Source organism: Saccharomycopsis crataegensis (assembly GCF_037102585.1).
Source record: "Saccharomycopsis crataegensis DNA, jcf7180000000073, whole genome shotgun sequence".
Classification (NCBI taxonomy): Eukaryota; Fungi; Ascomycota; class Saccharomycetes; order Ascoideales; family Saccharomycopsidaceae; genus Saccharomycopsis; species Saccharomycopsis crataegensis.
In genome coordinates, this window is record NW_027043820.1 from 1,375,925 (window position 1) to 1,399,210 (window position 23,286).

General features: G+C 37.5%; 9 protein-coding genes across 9 annotated transcripts; 4 read left to right on the forward strand and 5 right to left on the reverse strand. All coding sequences in view use genetic code 12, as the record gives it.

Moving 5' to 3' along the window:
- Nucleotides 1–942: 942 nt before the first annotated feature.
- MRPS35 (mitochondrial 37S ribosomal protein mS45 MRPS35) lies at nucleotides 943–1,920 on the forward strand (the record flags this gene model as incomplete). The annotated part of the gene is made up of 1 exon (XM_064994962.1): nucleotides 943–1,920. One exon carries the CDS (start codon nucleotides 943–945, stop codon nucleotides 1,918–1,920), a length of 978 nt encoding a protein of 325 aa, XP_064851034.1.
- Nucleotides 1,921–2,171: 251 nt separating this feature from the next.
- MBF1 (multiprotein-bridging factor 1) lies at nucleotides 2,172–2,648 on the reverse strand (the record flags this gene model as incomplete). Its single annotated transcript, XM_064994963.1, has 1 exon — nucleotides 2,172–2,648. One exon carries the CDS (start codon nucleotides 2,646–2,648, stop codon nucleotides 2,172–2,174), a length of 477 nt encoding a protein of 158 aa, XP_064851035.1.
- An 823-nt stretch (nucleotides 2,649–3,471) lies between these two features.
- DASC09_013610 (Yet1 protein) lies at nucleotides 3,472–4,148 on the forward strand (the record flags this gene model as incomplete). The annotated part of the gene is made up of 2 exons (XM_064994964.1): nucleotides 3,472–3,492; nucleotides 3,585–4,148. The coding sequence occupies 2 exons, from the start codon at nucleotides 3,472–3,474 to the stop codon at nucleotides 4,146–4,148; spliced, it is 585 nt and encodes a 194-aa protein (XP_064851036.1).
- Nucleotides 4,149–4,338: 190 nt separating this feature from the next.
- Nucleotides 4,339–5,010, reverse strand: DASC09_013620 (ethanol metabolism protein; the record flags this gene model as incomplete). Its single annotated transcript, XM_064994965.1, has 1 exon — nucleotides 4,339–5,010. The coding sequence occupies one exon, from the start codon at nucleotides 5,008–5,010 to the stop codon at nucleotides 4,339–4,341; it is 672 nt and encodes a 223-aa protein (XP_064851037.1).
- An 855-nt stretch (nucleotides 5,011–5,865) lies between these two features.
- Nucleotides 5,866–7,344, reverse strand: DASC09_013630 (KilA-N domain-containing protein; the record flags this gene model as incomplete). Its single annotated transcript, XM_064994966.1, has 1 exon — nucleotides 5,866–7,344. One exon carries the CDS (start codon nucleotides 7,342–7,344, stop codon nucleotides 5,866–5,868), a length of 1,479 nt encoding a protein of 492 aa, XP_064851038.1.
- A 933-nt stretch (nucleotides 7,345–8,277) lies between these two features.
- On the reverse strand, nucleotides 8,278–10,839 carry DASC09_013640 (C2H2-type zinc finger protein; the record flags this gene model as incomplete). Its single annotated transcript, XM_064994967.1, has 1 exon — nucleotides 8,278–10,839. One exon carries the CDS (start codon nucleotides 10,837–10,839, stop codon nucleotides 8,278–8,280), a length of 2,562 nt encoding a protein of 853 aa, XP_064851039.1.
- Nucleotides 10,840–14,830: 3,991 nt separating this feature from the next.
- DASC09_013650 (Eisosome component PIL1/LSP1 family protein) lies at nucleotides 14,831–15,814 on the forward strand (the record flags this gene model as incomplete). Its single annotated transcript, XM_064994968.1, has 1 exon — nucleotides 14,831–15,814. The coding sequence occupies one exon, from the start codon at nucleotides 14,831–14,833 to the stop codon at nucleotides 15,812–15,814; it is 984 nt and encodes a 327-aa protein (XP_064851040.1).
- Nucleotides 15,815–16,618: 804 nt separating this feature from the next.
- RTS1 (protein phosphatase 2A regulatory subunit RTS1) lies at nucleotides 16,619–18,835 on the forward strand (the record flags this gene model as incomplete). Its single annotated transcript, XM_064994969.1, has 1 exon — nucleotides 16,619–18,835. The coding sequence occupies one exon, from the start codon at nucleotides 16,619–16,621 to the stop codon at nucleotides 18,833–18,835; it is 2,217 nt and encodes a 738-aa protein (XP_064851041.1).
- A 1,059-nt stretch (nucleotides 18,836–19,894) lies between these two features.
- On the reverse strand, nucleotides 19,895–23,011 carry DASC09_013670 (uncharacterized protein; the record flags this gene model as incomplete). Its single annotated transcript, XM_064994970.1, has 1 exon — nucleotides 19,895–23,011. One exon carries the CDS (start codon nucleotides 23,009–23,011, stop codon nucleotides 19,895–19,897), a length of 3,117 nt encoding a protein of 1,038 aa, XP_064851042.1.
- Nucleotides 23,012–23,286: the final 275 nt, after the last annotated feature.

The following is a 23,286-nucleotide window of genomic DNA, read 5'->3' on the forward strand; positions in this document are numbered from 1 at the left end:
TTTACAGACTGGCTCATAAGCTCGCCTTACATATTATTTAGAGCCTCTGCTACTCGTCAATATACAATCCATTCATTCATTTATTATACACCCAAGTTTTATTCAAAAAGTCTATATATATTTAAATCATATAGGGACTTTATTATTCAGAAAGCCTTATAATCATTGTTACATTTAACTACATGTTATTATCTACGTAATGTTTTACCTATTATTATCTTTAGAACCTATTATTTCCTATTACTGCTTTATGTTGAGCTGGTTAGGTTACAGGATGGTCGCTGGCTTCGTGGTGAGTTGCAATTGGAGCTGACTAGGTGATAGCTTCGTTGCAGGTGGAAATAGTTTCAGGGTTCATGATTGGATTGGACGTATTACTAAATGTGGACTCATAGATATTGCTGATAATAATAAAAACCAAGTAAACCAAGTAAACCAAGTAAACCAAGTAAATCAAGTAAACCAAGTAAACCAAGTAAGAACCAGTACCATGGATCTGTCTAAAGTGTCACCACACACTTTTTAAGTCTAGACACCTATTATAATTCTATAAATCAATGTTGTAACTGAATGTTGCAACTGAACACTTTAACTCACACCAGGTGCTTCATGAACTGAAATGAATGTATCATAAAATCAAAATCAAAAAACCATATACCATAACGACGGTACCAAGAAAAAAATATAGCGAATAGTATATATCTAAAATCCAAGGACAAGTTGGTTTCGTGGTCTAGTTGGTTATGGCATCTGCTTAACACGCAGAACGTCCCCAGTTCGATCCTGGGCGAAATCAATTTTTTGTACAGTTTACACAAAACACACCGGGTAATTAGTTTTTTTTTTTCCACTCATTTTCCACAAGAAAAAAAAATATTAACAGTGAAGAAAAATCTCGATTTGATTGGAACGAATAATGTTGGTATAAAGTCACCAATAAGGATGATAAACAATTTTACTACTGGTCCAAGTGCTCTTAGGAGCGCAAAGAACAACCAAGTGGTTCTCAACTTTGTTCGTCATGCTTCGCGTGGGAAGAAAATTGCTTATCCATTCTGGAAATTCGACACATTGAAGAATGAGCCTTCCAAGTCTCATAGAACTAACTTGCGTTACCAAATGAGTAAATTTTTGGGACCAAAGAACTACAAAGGTGAATACTATCTTAATAAGTATTACTATCCACCTCAAGATCATTCTCCAAACTATATCAAACCTATAATGGAAAGAGGAGATGCTATGATAAAAGATGAACCTTCTTCTTCCTCGCCCTACAGAAGATTACCAAACGAAGCTCAAAAATTGCAACCATTCCCAAATAACAAGTACTGCAAAACCAATACTTTTGTCAGTGAAGATATGAGACAGAAGATGTTTTCACAGATTGAAGCTGGCAAAACCATTCAGCAAATTGCCTACGAATTTAGCATTAGTGTTGGGCGTATTGAAGCTTTGATTCGTTTGAACGACATTGAAAAAGTTTGGAACCAACAAAAGAAGATCTCCCCAAGTTTGAAGGCCATGAACACCTCATTGTACAATATGTTACCACTTTATAACCAAAGAAAGCCAGAAAACTTGACTGAAATTCCTGTTCCAGCTAAGACCCTCAGATCCAGATTCTTGACCATCGCCGAAAGTGAACCTTTTGGGCCAGTTGATGCTGCCAAAGTGATGGGGTTGGAACCAGCTGCCGTGACTTTGGAAAAGCTTTCTAGAGGTCATGATGAAGGTAAAGCTGATCAAGAAAAGAAGAAGGTTGGTTTCTTTGCTCCAGTTTTGCAACATGAGAAGTCTGTTTTCAGATTCAAGGATGCTAAGGTCGGCGAAGTTGGTATCAGATATGGTAAGTCCAACAGAGATAATAAGAAGGATCGTAAGGTTGGTTACAATGAAATTGGTCAAAGAATCTATATATAAGCGGTTTATACTTGTAAATATTACAAATAGTTTATTGAACATTTCAAAGTAGCATCTAACTTTCCAAATATTCATATTTTGTAAGTACGTAAGAGAAAAGATTAAGACACATAAAGTATACTTTATATTAAATCAATCTTACAAAAAAAAATGAAAAAAAAAAAGTCGTTAAACATCGATAGTCTCATCAAGAAACAATAAAACATTCATAAAGATCGTGAATTTAAAAAAATTATTCAAGAAATAGTTGTTTATTTGGCAGGCTTCTTGGCCAAAGATTCACCAATATTCTTACCTCTCAACTTGACACCCAAAACTCTTTCCATCTTACCCAACAATTGTTGATTTGGGACGGCTCTACCGGCTTCGTAGTCGTTAATAACGTTTGGCTTTTCATTCAATCTGGTAGCTAATTCCTTTTGGGTCAATTTCTTTTCGGCACGGGCTTTGGAGATGATTCTACCAACACTGATGTCTAACTTCTTTGGTGGAGCAACTTCGTTTTCACGGTCAATCTTGGTTAATCTCTGACCTTCAGTACCATTAGATCTGTTGGCGGAACCATATTTCTTTTCAGTAGAAACAACGCCACCAGTACGACGAGCAGCATTGATTTGACCTTGAGTTCTGGCAACAGTTTGCTTTGGACCAGATGGACCTCTTCTGACGTTCTTACCAACAACAGTGACAGAGTCCCATTCGGTGTTAGATGGATTGTAGTGAGACATGGTTATTTAGGATAATTAACAGTAGTTGTAGTTTTATAGATAAGTATTAGACTGAGTCTAAGTGTGTACTATAACTTTGAGGTTATTGTCGGCGATTACAAATCTTCGATGGAACAAATAGAAGAAAAAAAAATAAGAAAAATCATACACCATCACGTGAGTGGCACAGGCCTTACTTCATGAATTGATGATCATATCACCTTCATTATAATTGTTTATTTATAATGTATGCTTTTAATGGTGGTCCAATTGGTTGATGATTATAATGACTTGGAAAACTAAGCTCTTCAATGTTATTCTTGTGCCCTCATGAATCTTATAAAGAATCTATAGCGGTAATGGCAATGTTATATACATAGTAAATATTATGTATAGCAATGGGCTCCATCTCAGCTTCCTCTATTTAACTAAATCTTTTGATGAGAAATAATATCATTTCATCCTAGCTTCGATAAGGTTCATTTCCTTAATTTCCATGTGTCCTCTTGAGGATGTTTCCCTCCTTCCCTCCTTCCTTCCCTGAATACCTTAAACTTTCCTAGTAATCACAAAAAAGGAAACAATGGTAGCAGTATAAGCCCGAAACATCAAATAACACACAGAGTGAAATTAAAAAATTTCTTCTTCGTCTTTGTATACGTAGCTTAACTCTCTAAAACTCTTCACCCTCGTCGCATTCATGTTGCTGATGATGCTATGCGCGCACCACAGGTTACACAGCCCGCGGCGTCTATTAAAATCACAACCGTGATAAATTCAACTAGAGCCGCAACCTTGGTAGGAACAGCTTGGTCCATCTTACAACGATAATTATTAAACAAACATGAGTCTTTATATGTCATTGGTAAGTATTTACTTTTTTTTCTTCGCTCTTCTGTGTTACCCAACTTAAATATTCTTTCTTTTCTCTCATCATACTAACTTTAGATGTATTAGATTTTTGGTGTCTTGGTGGCTGAAATGGCCATCGTCACTGTTCTATTATTGCCTCTCCCACACAAGATTCGCAAGAAGATTGTTCAATTTTCATTCTTCATCTGGAACCAAACACAAATTCGCGTGGCCATTATGGTATGCAGCGCCCTCGTTGGGTTGATGTTTGTTGACTCTGCCCAAAGATCATTTAAACACCCACTTGTACGTGAAGCAGAAGCTGGCCCAGCAGGGCATTTGAGCCATGGGTATAATGAGCTTAGTAGTAGTGAATATTTGGCAAGAAAGTTCTATAATCAAAGAAACTTCTACTTAACGGGGATTGTCCTTTGTTTAGGGATGGCAATTCCAACCATTCTCATATTGTTGGAGAAGATCATTAAATGGGACAATATTTTGAAGTCTACTAACGGCGGTAGTAGTGTCGATAGCATCAAGAAACAATTGGATGCTAAGGACAAGGATATTGCTACGTTGAAAAAACAAATCGAAGGTTTGCAAAAAGCGTACAACGAAAAGGCTGATGCCAAGAATCCTGTCAGTGGAGATTCAAAGAAATCCGCTTGAATATAGTTTTTCATCAATGTTTTATTGGGAATATATGCAATTGAGTTAAAACTGATACACGCGTAGTATGTTTTTCTTTCTGGCGTTGGTAATCAACATTATTTGATCAAGACCCGAATATCTACAGCAGAGCAAATAGATGAATTAAAATATTAAGTTGAAGAGTACATAAAACCTGAAAAGAAGCAGCTCACTCTGGAACTGGAGGACTATAAACCGGTAATTGTGAGTCACTACTTCTCTTGTTATTTTGATAACTCAAGAAACAATTCCAAAAGACCCCGAGGATATTTGAGCTAATCAAACGGAATTCAAGGGGCACGATACTGAGATTGAACAATTGGAAGATCGGCCAAACTTTCCAATTAGTGAGTAATGTGAGTTTGAAATTTTCTTCGAGTCTCTCCTTCATTTCACTCCAGGACCCTGTTTCTAACAATGGCATCACTGAAAAATACATCCCCACTGCAAGAGGAGAAAATATTATCTGGTCAACTGAAACTCTGGTAAATAAGTCCAACGCTTTTTGAAGCCTAGAGGTGGATCCAGCCGCTAACCTGATAGGAGAGCGGACCCCAGAAATAAATTTGTACCAATGGAATCCAACCGGAGAAAAAATCACACTGCCGTAAATCACTGAACGTAAAGTACGAGAAAAATCAAATTGCAAGTTTTTAGGATTAGTGTGGGCAACATAATCAGAATGTTCAGGGTTATCGGTTGCAAGAGGTTGATTTGGAAATAAGAGTTGGGCAAGAGCATCACCACAGCCGAATATTACCCCTGTAGAGCACATATTTGTGGTGATTGGTCTTTTGGCAAGCGATTGCTGATACTTGCTGAAGAGGGTTCGAAAAAACATCTTTTTGCGTAGTATTCTACAACCTAAAAATATCTCTCAATACAAAATAGAGGATGATATAATGAAATCAGGGGACAAAAAGCAACCACAAAAGGTATGTATCAAGCGGACATACAAAGCTTTGGTGCGTAAGGTTAATTATCTTTTCATCAAGCTTGGAAATCCAGTTTTCTTCCTGCGCGAAAATGTGATTGCCACATATTGTGGCATATTAGTATTTCACAGAATACACACACCATGTACGATAAAAGAAAGTGATTTATCCAACGCAGTAGTAGCTTACTAAGACCAGAAGGCTTTAATGAGGAATTCCCAAGGTAATAATCCTTTTATCTTTTTTCTATTTTTTTTTTATACTTTTAAAGAAATGTTCAATTAGTTTATAGGAAAAGAAGAGATGTATAAAGAATCTTCAAAAAATAAGACAATATCTTGAAAGGAATCGAAAAAAGAAAGAGAAAAAAGAAAAGCAAGTTCAAATGATAATCAATTTTTCAATTACTCAAAATATAGAAAACAAGAAAATTTATTAAATATCGGAAAACAATTTATATATATGCCAGGAACTCACAAGCAACACAAAAATACAAAAAAGAAATCAAAATAAAATGTTATAATTCCAAGAGCCAGCTGCCTCTTTTTTTTTTTTTGTTTTTTAGTTTTTCAGTTTTTCAGTTTTTTAATACTTTTTTAGTTTTGTTTTGGGTAAATAAAATACATTTCCAGGCAGCTGAATTTGCCCCGGTTGAAAAGAGAAAAAAAAAAAACAAGCATATTGAGCACATCAAATAAAGACCTGATACCACCACCTCCAAAATGAAGATATAATTTTTTTTTTTAAAAAAAGACAAGTATTTACTTTTCTTTCTTTGGCTCTACTTGCTGAGTAGTCTGCTTTCCTTGCTGAGCATACCCGCTATAGTACATGTACTGTTGGTTCATTGGGTACCCACCAGTATAATACGCAGCGTAGTTGTTATACTGTTGGGCAGGGTACTGATAAACAACATTGGCCTGTCCTTCAGCAGATCCTGTGGCAGCACCAGCGGCCCCACTAATGGTGGTAGCACCGGTTGAGGTAGTGCTGTCACCAGTGGTGGTACCGTCTTGTCCAGTAGTAGTGGTCTGGCTTACTGGAGGATACATGTAGAACTGCTGAGCTTGTTGTGGGGTCTGTTGTTGAGGTTGATGAGCCAGCTGTTGGCCAGTGGCGGTAGTTGCTTGAGGAAGGTAAGCAGCAGCAGCAGCAGCAGCAGACACGGTTCCTGCGTTGACGCCACCGCTGAGGAAAAACGATTTGATATCACGGACAAAGAGCGGGAATAAAAGATCGGAGATCCCTTCGTTTCTTGCCAATTCAAACGCACGTTCAAATGGAATCCATACCCCTTTGAGGTTCATGGCCCCAATCTTCACAACGTATCTGGTTTTCTCGGTTTTCAAAATCCCATCACGACGCCCACGAGTCATCCCGGTGACATTAAGAAGTTTTGTTCCGTTGATGAAATTGGAATCCTCACGACGAGACACCGAGATCCCACGAGCTTCAACTTGATAACACACAGTGTTTTCATCTTCCCAGAAAGTGGTGGTGATACGTGGTTTTGCTGGAGCTTGGGGCATCACTGCGGCATTCATCACTCCTGGGCGACCAGCAGCAGCAGCGGCGGCGGCGGCAGCAGCGTAGGGCCAAGCAGCGCCAGCAGGCATACTGAAGGCGGCGTTGGTAGGGTACGGCTGAGCATACGGAGTGGTGGCAGCAGAGGTAGTCGCACTGCCAGAAGCACTACCAAGTTGTTGGTGTTGAGTAGTGGAGGCAGCACTAATGGTTTTTTTATCTTCAGTCTTCACAGTGGTAGCGCCAGTACTTGCGCCATTCCCAACGGTAGCAGCGGCAGTGGCTGCAGCAGCGTATTGTTGGTATTGTTGTTGAGTTTGACCCATCTGATAAACTTGGTTACCATAACCGTACGCATCATAATAGTTAGCATAGCGCTGTTGCTGCTGTTGTTGTTGTTGTTGTTGTTGCTGTTGTTGTTGAGACTGCGCTTGCAGTTGCAGTGTTTGTTGCAGTGGTTGCAGTGTTTGCTGTTGCAGTTGTTGCGATTGCTGTTGCAGCAGCAGTTGTTGAGGATAGGCTTGGGTATAATAAGCGGCGGTAGCAGCAGTCGACTGCTGGTGTTGGCTTTGTCCGGCAGTATTGGCAGCTACTTGGTTGGATGTGGTCGATCCAGAAACTGTAGCAGCAGTAGACCCTTGGCCAGTAGACTGGCCTTGGGAGGCCAGTGACGCGTGGGAATCTTGACCTTCGTAGGAATAGGATTGGGTAGACATTATTTGACCTAATATAAATATATTACGCGGGTTATGGATCCTTTAGTATGTCGTAGATCACCAGCAATGCGATGTTGGAATATGTTGCAGACCGTACAAGAGGAGTGCTAATTTTTTTTTTGATGTGGATTAACGCAAAAAAGCACAGCACTTTACTTTGAGGAAAAAAATCAGCAACAGGGGAGGCAAACTCACAAGTGGAACAAAAACTAAGATAACGGTAGTGTTTGTCGATAAAATAAAGCAGAAAATGTCTTAAAAATCACAAGCAAGAAAACACACTCGTGAACAGTTCGGCTATTTTTCTGAGACGTTGTAATTATAATTGTGGATCTGTAGTCGTGCAACAAGGAGTAATGTGGTGCAATGCATTTTCACATTCAGCGATTTTTTTTTTCCCTTAATTTTTTTTCCCTTCGCTAGGGCCAAAAAAGGCCGGGTGATGATTTTCCGATATGCACTCATCTGACAAAACACCCAAACACCAGCGATGCCCACCCAAATATGAAGTAGATAAGATGAATCGGATCGATAGATACTACAAGTAGACATTATTGTAGAAAGCAAACAACCAGGGTTAGTTACTGTATAGATAACTGAAAAATAATAACAAATAATGATAAATAAAAGATAAATGCAGAAAAGCCAAAATGGCATAGCGTAAACTGAAATAGAAATATTAGTGCTATTTGTAATAAAAATAAGAGCAAAAGGATGCAAACAAATTTCAAAGAATTAAATCAAAAGACATAAAAGAGAAGCATTCATTGGGAAAAGTAACAGATGACGTACTTTTCTTCTTATTTCAAAACAGATAGCATCAAAAGACAATCATAGTAAAAAACAATCAATAATAAGAGCCGGAAAATAAAGAAAAGACGGAAAGAAGAACGGACATATAAAACGTAGGGAACTGGTACAAATGAATTGAAATCACACCTGTGAAAACCGCTGCTGGTTTTGCAATTCCATGGAAGATGGCAAATTCGGATTACGATACCTGATTTGCTTCTTTAGGAACTCTTGTTCTGCTTCAGCTGCCACTTGATCAACATCTATATCAACATCCATTTCAGTGTCCTCATAGTTCTCATGAGGCATGTCAGAAACTGCAATTGGCGATTTTTTGAATCCAGGATGTGAAATATGACCATGGTAAGAAATACCAACATTACTACTTTTAGCCAAGGAATTAGATTGATGAAGTTGAGGTCTATCAGAAGATGGAGTTGAGATGGAATTAGATTCAAGGTTCTTGGTTGGGGTAATATTACTATTGGTAATAACAGACATTCCTTTATCTCCATCGATGTCTTGCTTATTATTAATTGTGTTAACAGAGGAGACTGAATTGCTATCATTAGATGGAGCTTCAATGGTAGTTGTATTGCTAGGAGCAGTAATTGTTGGGATGGGTTTATTAACAGAGGTTGATGCAGAATTTCCAGTGAAATTGAATTCAGAGTTAGAGTTACTTCCAGACATTGCAGTATCAATGATGGATTCCGCAGCCGGTGAGACCACATAAGTATCAGAAGCTGGTTCAGTCACTAACATGCTCTCAATGGTAGGCTTTTTGCTCAACGGACCGTCACTGGGTCTATGGTTAGTTTCTGATCCGGAGCTCAAGCTGAGAGATGAAAGGGCAGGTAGGCGGATATTCGAGGAGGATCTAGCGCTAGTGGTGGTTTCAGGATTCATCAAATCACTGATTCTTGTCGCCAGAGAATTATTAGAGATGGATTTGAAATTGTGCGAGGATGATGGATTTGCTTGAGTATCTGATGATGGTGGGCTACCAGCACTGTGTGGAGCAGTGCTATGTACTGAGAAATCAAATGATTGATGTTGCTGAGAGTATTGCTGCTGATGCTGCTGTCTTGATTGCTGCTTTGATGGTGGAAGGTAGAGTTTTGAGTCTGAGTTGACAGAAAATTGAGAATTAATAGAAAAATCTGACTTTACAGACATACGTCTATCATCATTGTTCAACACTGAACGTAGCCAAGAAGAGGAAGAGGACGAAGCCAGGGAAACCCTGTTGCCGGCAGCGCTATTATAGTAATTAGTGGAAGATGTGCGATGATTAGTTTCACTGATACTTGGTAATTTCCCTGACGATGCAAGCTGGGCTTGTTGATAGGCAGAAAGTTTCGCTGTTGACGCTTGGTTTGAGAAAACCATTGGTAGCGAAGGGAGTGTTTGATTATTATTATTGTTGTTCAACTTGTTGTGCATGCTAAGCGAAGAACGATTACCACTATTCAAAGAAGAACTCAGCGACAGGAAAGATGATCTAATAGATGACTGTGAGCTGAAAGCACTAGACGTTGGAGTAGTCTTCACAGAATCAAAATGAGTCGCGTTACTGAAATTACTGAATGATGGTGACGATGGTTGGGAAGCAGTCGGGAATTTCAGTTGATAGGGTGAAACTAATGGGCTAGTGCCTTGTTGCCCTCTGTTATGTTGAATAGTTTGCGGAGGAGTGGTTGAGGAGAAATTATTTTGATGAATTGGCGGAGGTGGACTGCTAATTCTAATGCCATTGTCACTGGAATTTGTAAATGAACTGCTATTTGAGTAAATTGAAGGAGCATGTGCACTATTATTTGAATAAATAGAAGCGGTATCAAAAGAATTCGAAGGAAGAGGGGCAGAATTGACTGAAGTATGGCTTTGATTTGAAAATGGCAGAGCAAGTCGGGTAAAAAATGAAGAATCATTACCTTTGTTTTCATTTTGACTAACAGATGATGCATACTCTACAGCTGTCTGTCTGTGGGTTGCAAGTTCTGGGTTCGAAGAATATTCCACGTTGAGATTTAGAGGCCGTGGACGTTTGCGAGAGTCTGCTTTGAACTGTGGCGTCTTTGAGAACAGAGAAGTGGTTCCCAAAGGAGTGTTTGAATTATTTGGTAATATGCTCGAGGTCATCAATCCATTTTGATGCAACATTGGCAAGCTATTGGATTGTTGTAGAGGTGGACTGAAGTAAAGAGATCTGGTTGGACTTGTCTGGCCAGCAGTTGGGGTATTGGTTACTGATGATGACACACTGCTAGAACTTGGAGATAGAATAGCAGTTTTAACGGATCCTGAGCCATTGCTACTGAGAGTTTTAAAGGATCTCGCCGACTGGTTATCGAAACCAGATAATTGTCGGTGATGGATAGGAGGCGGTTGATGGAAGCTGGACTGGTCAAACATGGAAGGTTGTGCAGACGAAGCGCCCAACTCCATATTTAGCGGTTGTCGCTGTTGTTGCGGCTGCTGCTGCTGAAGACTTCCTCCGGTAGTATTAGGTTCGCCTCCAATGGTGACAGTTTCTTGTTGAGTCAAAACATAATTTTCGTAGGCGTGAACTGTTTGTTTGTGTTGGCGGAGATTATCAAGACGAGAGAAGAACTTTTGACAAAATGGACATTGGAATGGCCTTTCACCAGTATGTTTTCTAATATGTCTTGCCAAATGTTCTGATCTAGTAAAAGTCATGCTGCAATTATCATAGCCAGTACATTGGAAGACCCTCTTCTTCGACTTTCTCCTGATTGTTGATGATGGAGAAGACGAAGAAGAGGTGGATGATGGAAGGTGGGGGGTTTGAGAATTCAATGTGATAGATGTGTATTGTTAAATTTATTGGGTTGTTTGAAAGGTGAAGTAGCGCATGGGAGAAGGAACCTTTGAATAAAAAAAAAGGACAAGGACCCTCTTTCTTTATGGATTTAGCTTAGCTATTTTTTGAAAGAACCTGTTCTGTTTTTGTGTTGAACGTTAAGTGAGAGATAATCACCAGGCTAGATACGATCTGGAAAAGAAGAGAGGGACAAAAGATTAAACTGTTCCTTTTTTTTTTCTTACTTTTTTGCACTGTTTTTGGAAAGATCAGAAATAGAGCAGAATATATAATAGTGGTGTTTGTTAATGTAAATTTAAGTATAGGCCTGTCGCCGCGGCTTCTCAAAAAAATAAAAAAATAAAAAAAAAAAAGGATCTACCAGTGTTGTAATTACAAACTGGCAGAAAAAAAAAAAACACAAAAGTCAAAATTGAAAACAGGGTGGGAAACGTACAGGAGAACAAGGGGGTGCATATGAAGCAGTAACTGCACCACTTGCAGCGTACCACTATAGTTTGTAATGCTTGGATTAGTGATTAGTGTCCCATTGCTCGATATAAAATATGGCAGACCCAAGTAGGTTGGCTGAGCGAGCCAGAGGACATTAGCTCCTGACATCTTGGATGAGTGACAAGATAGGTTGCTAACTGATGATAGGTCTGATATATCCACAAATACGAATAAATATACGACTGCTGTCGTCACCCCCAATCGACCAATTGGTGTCCTTAATAAATAAATAAAATAAAGGTGGAACCTGGTTCCTTACTGAGCCTCTGTCAACCATCGCAGGGGAATGTCAGATGCAACAATCCACTTTTTTGGTTATGTATAATGCACTACCCCTGTGATATCCCAATATTCCAGCATATGCTAGCATCGGAATACATATAGTCGGCACGTATTGCAGAATAGTACTTTTTTTATGTTCCTGTTATTTCCAGATTTGTCAATCTGACTTAAGACGGATTATAATTTACACATCCCTACAAAATGTGACAAAACGGAATCTTGCCATTCACCGTCATTTATTATTGCCTGATATAATACCAATCAGGTAATTCTATTAATTTGATAGTGTATTAGGCCGTTTATCCAATGACCCGTAATCCTGTGATTACACCCAAAGAACCTTGGAAGACAGATCTTGAGATTTTCTTTTTAAAGAAAAAGAAAGATCCATGTACAGATAGATTGTTGAAAATTTTTTTAAAATGCTGTATGCCACCATCCTTGATACTATTATATCATCAGATTCTTTCAAAGTGCATACCACCTAGAAACACACCCTTTGTTAAAAAAAATAGAATTCCTTCTTTTCTCGCATCCTGTTTTTTCTTTGTTTCTTTTTTTTTGCGTCTGGCAGAAATATTATATATTCCGAAAAGTCATCCTTCTTAAATTGCGATTTATTCCACCATTTTCATGTATGGCTTTTATAATTTTCCAACTGCCCTTCCCTGATATTTGACATTCCACTATCGACTAGTATTGATTTTTGCATACTTTTCCGTGTTCAAATTTCTAGTGAGCATTTAGATCTAAAATCGCTCGTGATTGAGAATAAATGGAATGTTGACAATTTCAATTTACGAATATCACGTGTGCGTAGACCTCCACAGCCATCGGAAAACTGTCCTCGGAAAGTTTGACGTAAAACCTCATTAAGGGAGAAGGATAATATACAGCGGGATGATAAATTGCGGCTGGCTTATTTTGTCAGTTTTTTAATTGCAGATTGTTGGGTACTGGAGTATGTATGACTTAAGAGATCTGTTACGCTTTTTGTATAATAAGTTTAAGAAGACTGGACTGATGACTGGTATGCCATCTTTGGATGAAATACCTATCGGATAGCTCCATATGATGAAGACTGTGCCGTCTCTATTATGAGGTTGTAAAAAGTCACCAAAATATTTGTCATCAAAAACCAAAACTGCCAAGAAACAAGTGACAAAGAAAAAGTCTAGTAAAGCAAAGAATGGACGATACATATGAGACCTAAAATACTTTTCATCTAACCATTTCAACATCATGGTTAATAACTGCTAGAATAATTGCCTTATAAACAGCTACTTGACACATGTATATAATTATATAGACACTATTCCACTTGCAACTATTCTAATAATTTTTCGGGGTTCGCCAGTCATTGGTGAAACGATACTTTCTTCAAAAGTTAAGGATAAGGAATTTCCAAATTGATGCAACAAAGGAATACCAGGGACGTAAACCATCACCATATGTTAGATAATGTTTATGATAGAAAAAATTATGACTAGATTACAACTCCAATGAATTGATACCAATTTGCTCTTAACAGTATAGCAATGCATGTTAACATGCTTAACAATAGGAAACCGAAAGCAAAATATTGGATTGAAAATAAATTGCCGATGTCAGTTCACATAGATCTCATGAAAAGCAAACAAAGCCTCAGTGCTGTGAGTCTGTTCCATATGAGTGACTTATGGTGATCGTAGAATAAAAAAGCTCTAGTAATACTACCATATAGACAAACTACGAATGAAAATTTTCCTTCCATAAAAGAATTAACGATTTGAAACTATGAGTTCCTTCCCAGTACTTCATTCTTCAATTTCTCAGACAAAAAATCCTTTGACCACTTTCCCATTTCCTAAATTCACTTCTGTTTCTATTAATGAGGTGATCTTTCTTTCTCCGAGATGCTATTATAGAGAAGCTTACAGTTAAGAATCTCTTCTACACTCTTGTCAAAGGTTGCTTGCATAGGACATCATTTATTTCGCCGAGACAGTTACAGATTACATTTCTCTTATCGATTTATACAAAACCCTTATATAGTTAGTTGACACGTTGGCACTTTGGCCAATACCTTTTCGTGTCTGTTTGTATTATGTATTCCGTTGTGCCAAGACTATTAACAAGCGAGGAAAGAAAAATTAGAGCAAACACTCAGATGAATGCCCGATGAAGATTGGATTTTTACAGGCTCTGTAAATGAACTGTTATCTTTTTTTTTTTTTTTTTTTATTTATTTTTTCCTTGCTTATAAGATTTCTTTAAGCTTTCTTTTTTCCTTGTCTTGCATAGCAGTATCTCAAGAAATGGGACTATATACAGATCTATAGGCCTGATAAATAGCAAGGAAGATGATGATGACATTGCCTGCCAAATGAACATGGCTAATAACTCATCTACTCAATCTTACGGGATGTTTTTTTTTTTCGACTCCCATGACATCAATAAAAATAGTCCGAAATTATGTCATAATAGTTTTTTGGCGTGTTAGTTGTATGTGTCGATCATAAGTGCCTTCGCTTGAATGCCCACAGCCGGGATATTGTGTTTGTTCCTAGAAGAGGGCAATTTTGGAGGGCTAGCAATAAATAGTGGGAAACAGCAAGGAATAATTGTACATTTTGGCACTATCAACCTCTACATATCTATATACTTTATCTCCGTGGCCATTTTCCTGCCGGGTGCTATATATATTTGTTGTGCTATTACTGATGGGAGGACCCGCCTCACAAAAGATCTGCCAGTCGCCGACGATAGCAAGAACACATGACGTAAACTCCCACATGACCACGGGGCACAACATGCCCCCTCCAAAGAAAAAAAGGGCCCCGTAACCTGTCGGTTGCTGGTGGGTCCGTCTACCCTGCCTGGTTGGAGGCAGCTTGTTTGTTTGTTTGTTTTTTCCCGCATAGTTGCTGCTGGTTCTATCCACAACCTTCCAATATCATTGCTCATGTATCCCCCTTTATAACCTCCCACTCATCCCCCTCGCTTTTTCCACATTTGTCCCCCCTCCAAAAAAAAAGGAAGAAATTTTTCATCTCTTTTATTATTACCTCTCTCATCCAATAATATCTCACAATGCACAGAACTTACTCCCTCAGAAACTCAAGAGCGCCAACCGCCTCCCAATTACAATCGCCTGCCCCTCCTCCATCAACCACCAAAAAGCACTACTTCGGTAAGAGCGGAATTGCTTCTTCCTTGAGAATTAACACCGCTGGCTCATTTGGTCCGGAATTGGCTAAGAAATTGGCTCAGTATGTCAAGATGGAAAAGAACGTTATGAGAGCCCTCGAGTTGGCTGCCAATGAACGTCGTGCTGTTGCTAAACAATTGTCTGTTTGGGGTGAAGAAAATGACGACGATGTTTCCGATATCACTGACAAATTGGGTGTCCTCATCTATGAACTCGGGGAATTGGATGACTTGTTTATCGACCGTTATGACCAATATCGTTTGACTATCAAGTCTGTCCGTAACATTGAAGCTTCTGTCCAGCCTTCCCGTGACCGTAAGGCCAAGATTACCGATAAGATTGCTTATCTTAAATACAAGGACCCACAATCACCAAAGATTATGATTTTAGAACAAGAATTGGTTCGTGCTGAAGCCGAATCTTTGGTTGCCGAAGCTCAATTGTCTAACATCACTAGAGAAAAATTGAAGTTGGCTTTCAACTATCAATTCGACTCTATCAGAGAACACGCCGAAAAAATGGCCCTCATTGCCGGTTACGGTAAAGCTCTTTTGGAATTGTTGGATGATGCTCCAGTTACTCCTGGTGAAACCAGACCAGCTTATGATGGTTACGAAACCTCTAAGCAAATTATCATTGATGCTGAAAACGCTTTGAGAAACTGGACTTTGGACTCCGCCGCTGTTAAGCCAACTTTGAGCATCCGCCAAGTGGACGATGTCTACGACACTTCTGATGAAGAAGCCCTTGAAAATGAAGAATATCAAAAGCACAGAGAAGATTTGGACAAAGAATTGAATGGATTGGCTGAAACCGAAGAGAACTTCACCCAAGAAGAACATCCTGAAGAAAAAGCTACTGCTTAAACTTGACTTTTTCGTCTTTCACTCGTCAAATTTGTGATGTTTGTTCTATCCTTTTCGTGCCTGCGTTTCTTATGACTTACCTCTAATATTTTTTTCCCCTTCGACTGTGACTGTCACTCACTACTTGGTTTTATACTTGTACTTTTTTTTTTTTTTCTCTTGCTATCTGGCTTTAGCTTCTGGTTTTGTTATCCGACTAATACAGCGTTACTTTATTTGATCTTTGAAAAGTCTTTTTTAATTAATGTATGAACAAAGATGACAACTACAAATGCCTCATCAAAACCTCACCTCATATCGTAGAACTTTACAAAAGAGAGCCAAATCAACTTGAAAGCACTAATAATAAAGAAAAATCACCCCTGTAGCAAACCGAGGGTATTCCATCGTCCACAGGTCATGTGATGCTGGACGGAAATTGCAATTGTTTTTGCTGAACTTTTTGAGAAAAAAAGAACACACTTCCACATCTCGCAAAAGCACAAGGCAAGATTGTCCAACCAAATAGAAACAATTACACCCAAAAACATATTTTCCAGCATCATTTTCCATTAATTTTCTATAATCAATACCATCTGGAAACTTGAATAGCAGGATTTTTGCCAAACTCTCTGTGTTCAGAATTAACTCACCTGTTTGCATACTTTCTTTTTTATTATTTTCTTCCCCAAAACAATATTGTGTTTCTTTATTGCGAAACATTCACACTGTCAAAGGCGACTGGTTTCTCTTTAGAATAAAGGTATTCTAATTTTAATCCTTATCAACCCACACTTTTAGCATTTCAATTTTTGTCCGGTCAAAATGATGGGCAAATTTAAGGACAGATTTAAGACCAAGAAGAAGGATAAGGATTCACAAGGTAGCGGAAACTCTTCTAACGGTCAAACACAGTCTAATACTTCCAATGGGTCATCTTCCACAGTCCTGAGCTCTCTGAGCACAACTTTGGCTAGCGGTTTGAAGCGTGCCGGAACAAAACATATTTCCAAAGACAAAAAAAACAAGGACAAAAAGGATACATCTTCCTCTACTGCCACCAATGCTGCTTCCAGTAACAATTCTCCTGCGCCTAGTTCTAGAGATCTACAGTCTGATGATGCTTCTCTTAAAAATGGGGCTAACCCAGAGGATGGTTCTGCTAATGTAATACTCGCTAATAGTAACGCAGACCTGCCTGCCGTCAGCAGTAACGGTAACAGTTCAAATAGCGTTCCACAAGTGAGTATTACTGTTCCAGCCGACGATAAGAATAATTTATTATCTAGCAACAGTTTGTTATCAAACTCTCCAATCAATAATGGATTGAATATGAACAGTAATAACAACAATGACAATAATAATCCTAATAATAATCCTAATAATAATAATAACATGCCAGAAAGTTCATATCAAGATGGTATAGATAAAGAGGACGAAGATATGACAATTCCTCGCTCATCTCATTCATTTGAACGTCTACCTGCACCAGCAAAGATCGATAATGACATTGATTTGATTAAGACTCCTAAACGTCATTCATCATCAAGAGTCGAGCCAAGTTCTCAGAGACAAACATTTGAGAAATTGCCTCTGTTTGATGAAGTTTTACCAGAAGAACAAATTGAATTGTTCTTGAAGAAAATCAAACAATGTAACATTATATTCGATTTCAATGACCCAAGTGATGACTTGAAGGGGAAAGAATTGAAACGCTTAACTTTGCAAGAATTAATTGAGTTTATATCTTCGAACCGTTTCACTTACACTGATGAAATGTACCATAGTGTGGTTGAAATGTTTAAAAAGAACTTATTTAGACCAATCCCACCGCCAGTGAATCCAGTGGGTGATATTTACGATCCTGATGAAGATGAGCCAGTCCTGGAAATTGCTTGGCCTCACATGCAAGTAGTTTACGAGTTTTTCCTTAGATTTGTCGAAAGCAATGATTTCAACCATCAAATGGCTAAGCAATACATTGACCACGACTTTATCTTGCGTTTATTGGAATTATTTGATTCTGAAGACCCTCGTGAACGTGACTGCCTCAAAACCACATTGCATCGTATTTATGGGAAGTTCCTTTCTCTTCGCTCTTTTATTAGAAGATCTATTAACAATGTCTTCTTGCAATTTGTTTATGAAACTGAAAGATTCAATGGTATTTCTGAGCTTCTTGAAATTTTGGGCTCGATTATTAATGGTTTTGCCTTGCCATTAAAAGAAGAGCATAAAATATTCTTGTGTCGTGTGTTACTCCCCATGCACAAGGCTAAAGCTTTATCTTTATACCATCCACAATTAGCTTATTGTGTAGTGCAATTTTTGGAAAAAGATCCTTTGTTAACTGAAGAAGTTATTATGGGATTACTCAGATTCTGGCCAAAAGTTAACTCTCCAAAAGAGATCATGTTCCTCAATGAAGTTGAAGATGTATTTGAAGTTATTGAACCTTCGGAATTCCAAAAGATTCAAATCCCATTGGTCGTTCAGTTGTCCAAATGTATTACCTCTCCACATTTCCAAATTCTGGAGAAAGTTCTTTGCTTTTGGAATAATGACTTCTTTTTGAGTTTGGTCACTGAGAATGCTGAAACAATTCTACCAATAGTTTTCCCTGCTCTTTATGAAATCTCCCAAATAGGTAGCTTCCAGAACCTGGATGGCTCTGATCTAGTGATGGACCCATCCAATCCAAACAATTATCTTGATAATGGAGGTTATGACTTTGGCTATGGTGGAGGTGCTGCTGCCAATAATTGGAACCGTACGATCACCTCTTTGGCATTCAATGCGCTCAAACATTTTATGGAAAACAATCCAATATTGTACGACCAATGTACAATGTTGTACCAACAGTCATTAAAGGATAATGAACAACGCGAAAAGATTAAGAAGGAAAATTGGAAACGTTTAGAAGATTATGTGGTAGACCATAATCATACACACAAAGATGCGAAAATTGAAACAATAAGTCAGAATGTGAATGAATTGGAATTGGGTAGTGGTGGGGAACAAAAAATGGAAGCTGCTCATTAATCGACCAGCTGATCCGCTTATATATTTTGCATTGGTTGTTCTCTTTTGGATCTGCTACTTAGCTTATCCACTGTTTTGTTTTGCTTTTATTTCATTATCATGTTGATTCTTTACTTATCTTTTGGTTTTCCATTTCTTGATTTCTTTTATTTTCTTTTATTTTTATTTTTTTATTTGTACAAAACAAGCAAACAAATTGCTCAAGATTTCATAATAATAAGGTCAGTGAAATCTTTGTTCATGGCTGGCTGCTTATTGTTTGCTACTTATTGAGTCTCCCATATCATCTTCTTTTTTTTCTTTCCTTCATAATCTGATCTTTTCTTGCTTAATTAATGGAGAGGTTCTTGATACCTTGGCATGTTTTTTTTTTTTTTTGCTGTTGGAAATATCCCTAAAATAATGACAACAATAATAGTAGTAATAAAAAAAAAAAAAACGTTAAATATAAAGAAATCTTGTTGGAGAAAAATTTCATTGACAATTTTTCTGTTTTTGCCCTTCATTCAAGCTCATTAGTTTTTTCACTAACAATTTATTTTGTGATTTTGTGTATTTCCGTCATCAATAATTTCTTTTTGTTCATGTTTATTTATTCATTGTGTATCTATTCTTTACTTCGAAAACTTAACTCCTCTAATGTATTATTTATTATGAGTTAAATTAAAAGATTTTATTTCACTTATAGCAAGCTTTCACAGGCGATGCTGGTGGCTTTTCATTTCAATAGTTATTTTATACCTGACCCATATAATATAGGAAATATTCAAAATCTTATTTTAGAATGGAAAAAACCAGTGTACTCGTTATAGTATATTATAAATATAGGAAAAATTTTTACAAAAGAAATCGTAGTGTAACATGATATGGAGAGAAGAAAAAAAAATGACACGAAAGAAATGAATAAAGATGTGAAAGCTATTGGTATCTATCGAAACAAAAGAAACAGAGAAAAAGAGAAAAAGAACCGAAAAAAAAAAATGTAATCATATACTAAGAGAATGCACGAGAGAAATCAGAAAAAGGCAGAGATGAGGATGAGAAAAACGAGCCATTCAATCATGATTTCTCTAGGCTCTTCAAATAATCATCCATACTGGTATTATAGGGACTCTTGTTCAATGAAGAAACTTTTGGATTTGCGTCATTGGCATACTTCAAAGGGGCAATACTAGACTGTGATACAATCTCATCTCCACATTCACCATCATCAACAAACTCGAATTCTTCGGTTATCTGACCCCCGTATTCAAGAGAATCTTCATCTCCATCACTATCTAAAATGCTGTCATTTTTATGGTTGGATCCGTGTGCCAAGGACTGTTCACTAGCTAGATGTTTATTGAATTTCAAAAAATCATTGAAATTGGCAGGTAGTCGTTGTTTGTATTCGTTATTTTCATAATCTTTTTCATCATCATTAAAATTATCATTATCATTGAAGTCCTCCCCCTCCTCATCCCCTTCATCATCAAAATCATCAAGTAGGTCATTTTTATACACATACTGATTGAGATTATAAGTCTTAGCTGAGGGTACAAGCTTGCCGTAACCATGATTTGTAATGTTTTCAGTACTTTCGTTCCCGTCAAGATCACCACTGTTAGTTGTATTATTATTATTAGCTTCATCATTAGAAGTATAGTCTTCAAATTTGTCGGTATTGTTGCTATGTGAGTCAAAGGAAGATTTGGAATCATCATATTTGGTAGAAGTCAACTTGTTGAAGAAATTATGAAGCTTTCCGCCACCTGAATTGGAAGTGATAATGCTTTGGTTATTTCTGCTTTGAACATCAAATGAATTCAAACTAAAATCCGATACGGATTCACGATCATTAATGTTGTTACTAATACGCTGAAACTTTTCAAAATCAATAGGATCATTCATCATATCCATGGTCTGATCAATCTGAACCACATTTCCAGGACTATCAAAATCAAGCTTTTTTTGTACAGTGCTACTGGCATCAACGCTTTTAAGCTCATTTATCAAGTTCTTCTTGCTGGCGCTGAGATTCAATGGGGTCCGTTTTTCACTGTTGTTCTGAAACTTTTTGTATTCTTCTGGAGTCATTAGTTTCTCGTCAGCATCCACCAACTTCACAGTTGAGATTTCTTTGGTCAAATCTTTAACTAAGGCACTGGAGTCCTTGGATGTTGTCCTCAGAAAGTTACCATTTAAAGGACTTGATGAATTGTTTAATTTGCTGCTGCCCATTTTCTTTGAATACTTGAACCGGATTGGCGAGTTTAATTCTTCTGTGCTTTGGTTATTTTGTCTGAATGGCAGTTTTGGCTTACCAAGCAATAATTGAGATGATTTTTTTCTCAATAACTTTGAGAAACTAGGTTTTTCATATTCTTGAAAGTTCTTATCATTCTTAGGGGTCTTTGTATTCCGATTATTGATCTCGTTACTGTTGATAATATTATTATTCTTGCTAGCGCTGCCAATACTTGAAATGGAATTTATTGATTTCTTGGAGGTAGAATTTGGCATTCTAAGACTATTTTTGTCGGTCCCCGACGAAGGGATTCTCGAGCTTGGTTTACTCCCACTGACACTCTGATTATCAGCAGTTGATCCCGAATTGCTTTTCAACAACTTTAATTTTGAAAACGTCTTTCGAAGCTTTCCGAAATTTTTCCTCGAGCCATTAGTATTGTGTGAATTGTTAGATAATTGACCTATGCTATTACTGCTCGTACTGTTAATCATTCTGGGATTTGAGTACTGTTGATCTTTACCAATGATATTACTGCTAGTATTACTTGTATCCATGTGAGTTGTTGTATCAGACTGTTTACTTTGAATAGAAATGGTCTTGCTAGTGATGGAAGATAGCGTCGTTGAGTTTTTAGAAGTCATTGAGTTGATAGTCTTTAAAGAATTGAATCTCGAATTAGCCAAACCGGTTGATGATGAGTCAGATTTATTGAGTGATCTTTTAGATTTCAGTGAGTCTTGTCTTTGGAAAGTCTTTGATTCATACATTTGATCATTGAACGCCAAGAATTCGTGTCTTTCAATCTCATTATTAAAATTTGAAGCGTCGAAAATATCATGAAGCTTCAATGATTCAACAGATGCCCGCTTGTTTGGATTCTTGATCAACGCATGATGCTGAAGGAAATTCACCATTCTTGAAAAATTCAAATTGTCTTTATATTTTTTTTGTTGGTCAGAGTTAGCATCGTTCAATAATAAACTTGTTTCTGGATATTCAATCGTATCATGAGTAATTTTAGAGTAAACTTCGTATTCATGATCAGCAGTGATAGGCAAGCAATTAAATAGTAAGCAATAAATAGTGACACCAAAAGACCATATATCCAATTTGTAATCAAGGATTATCGGTTCATAATCCTCTTCTTCTTGTGCTTCGCGTTCTTTCTGTATAATCGAATTGTTATAAACAATCGAATCGTTGATCAGATCAGTAGAGCTATTCACCGAGACATCATCTTGGAACTTCCTTGTGTTACATAACTCTGGGGCCAAGAACATTGGAGTTCCGACAGTTTGGTTCAACTTCCCCTGTTGTTCAGAAATTGGAATATTCTCATCAACAATATAACTGCTTCCGAAATCGCTAATTTTAACATTTCCCTTATGATCGATGAGTAAATTTGAAGGTTTAATATCTCGATGAATAATGCAATGGATTTTCAAGAATTCCAAACCATTGATAATTTCTTTGAGTATTCTAATTAGATCGTCCAATGTTTTACAAGTGTTATCACTCTCTACCGAATTTGACATCCATTTGATCTCACCTTGATAACAGTACTCCAATACCAAAAAAACATTGCTATACCTCACATCATTGAAAACTGAGTACAATTTGATGATATTAGGACTGAGATTCTGACATTTTTTCATAGAATTCACTTCCTGGCGAATTCTTTCTGGGAAATCATCGTCATTATCATCGATTTTCTCATTATTTCTATTGACCTTATTTTTTTTCTTCAAAAGCTTGTATTTAGAATACCTTGATAATTCCTTGATGGCCACAAACCTATTCCCCACCAAATCTTTACCAAGTATCACTTTACCATATTGTCCTGATCCTAGCTTTTTAATTATCTCGATATTATTCAACAATTTATGACCCGTTAGTTGGTTTAACAGAATATCCACCTTGGGTACGACCTCTATTAGTTGGTCCATAGTGTTCCTTCCAACTGGGGCGATGGTGTCTTTTGTGGGAATCACTGCCTCTCCTTGCCAATAGCTTTCTTCAAGACCAACGGTTCTCCCTAAATCAAATTCAGTTTGTTTACTTTAAGGTATGCTCTCTCACTACACAAAAAATTTTTGATGATATTTTTCTCCTGAAGAACCCGTCACTTGAAATCCGTGTCAGTGGTGCGAAATACTTAAAATAATTCACCCGCAGCGCGGCAAAGTGAAAAACAAAAAAACAACAAAAAAACAAAGGCTAC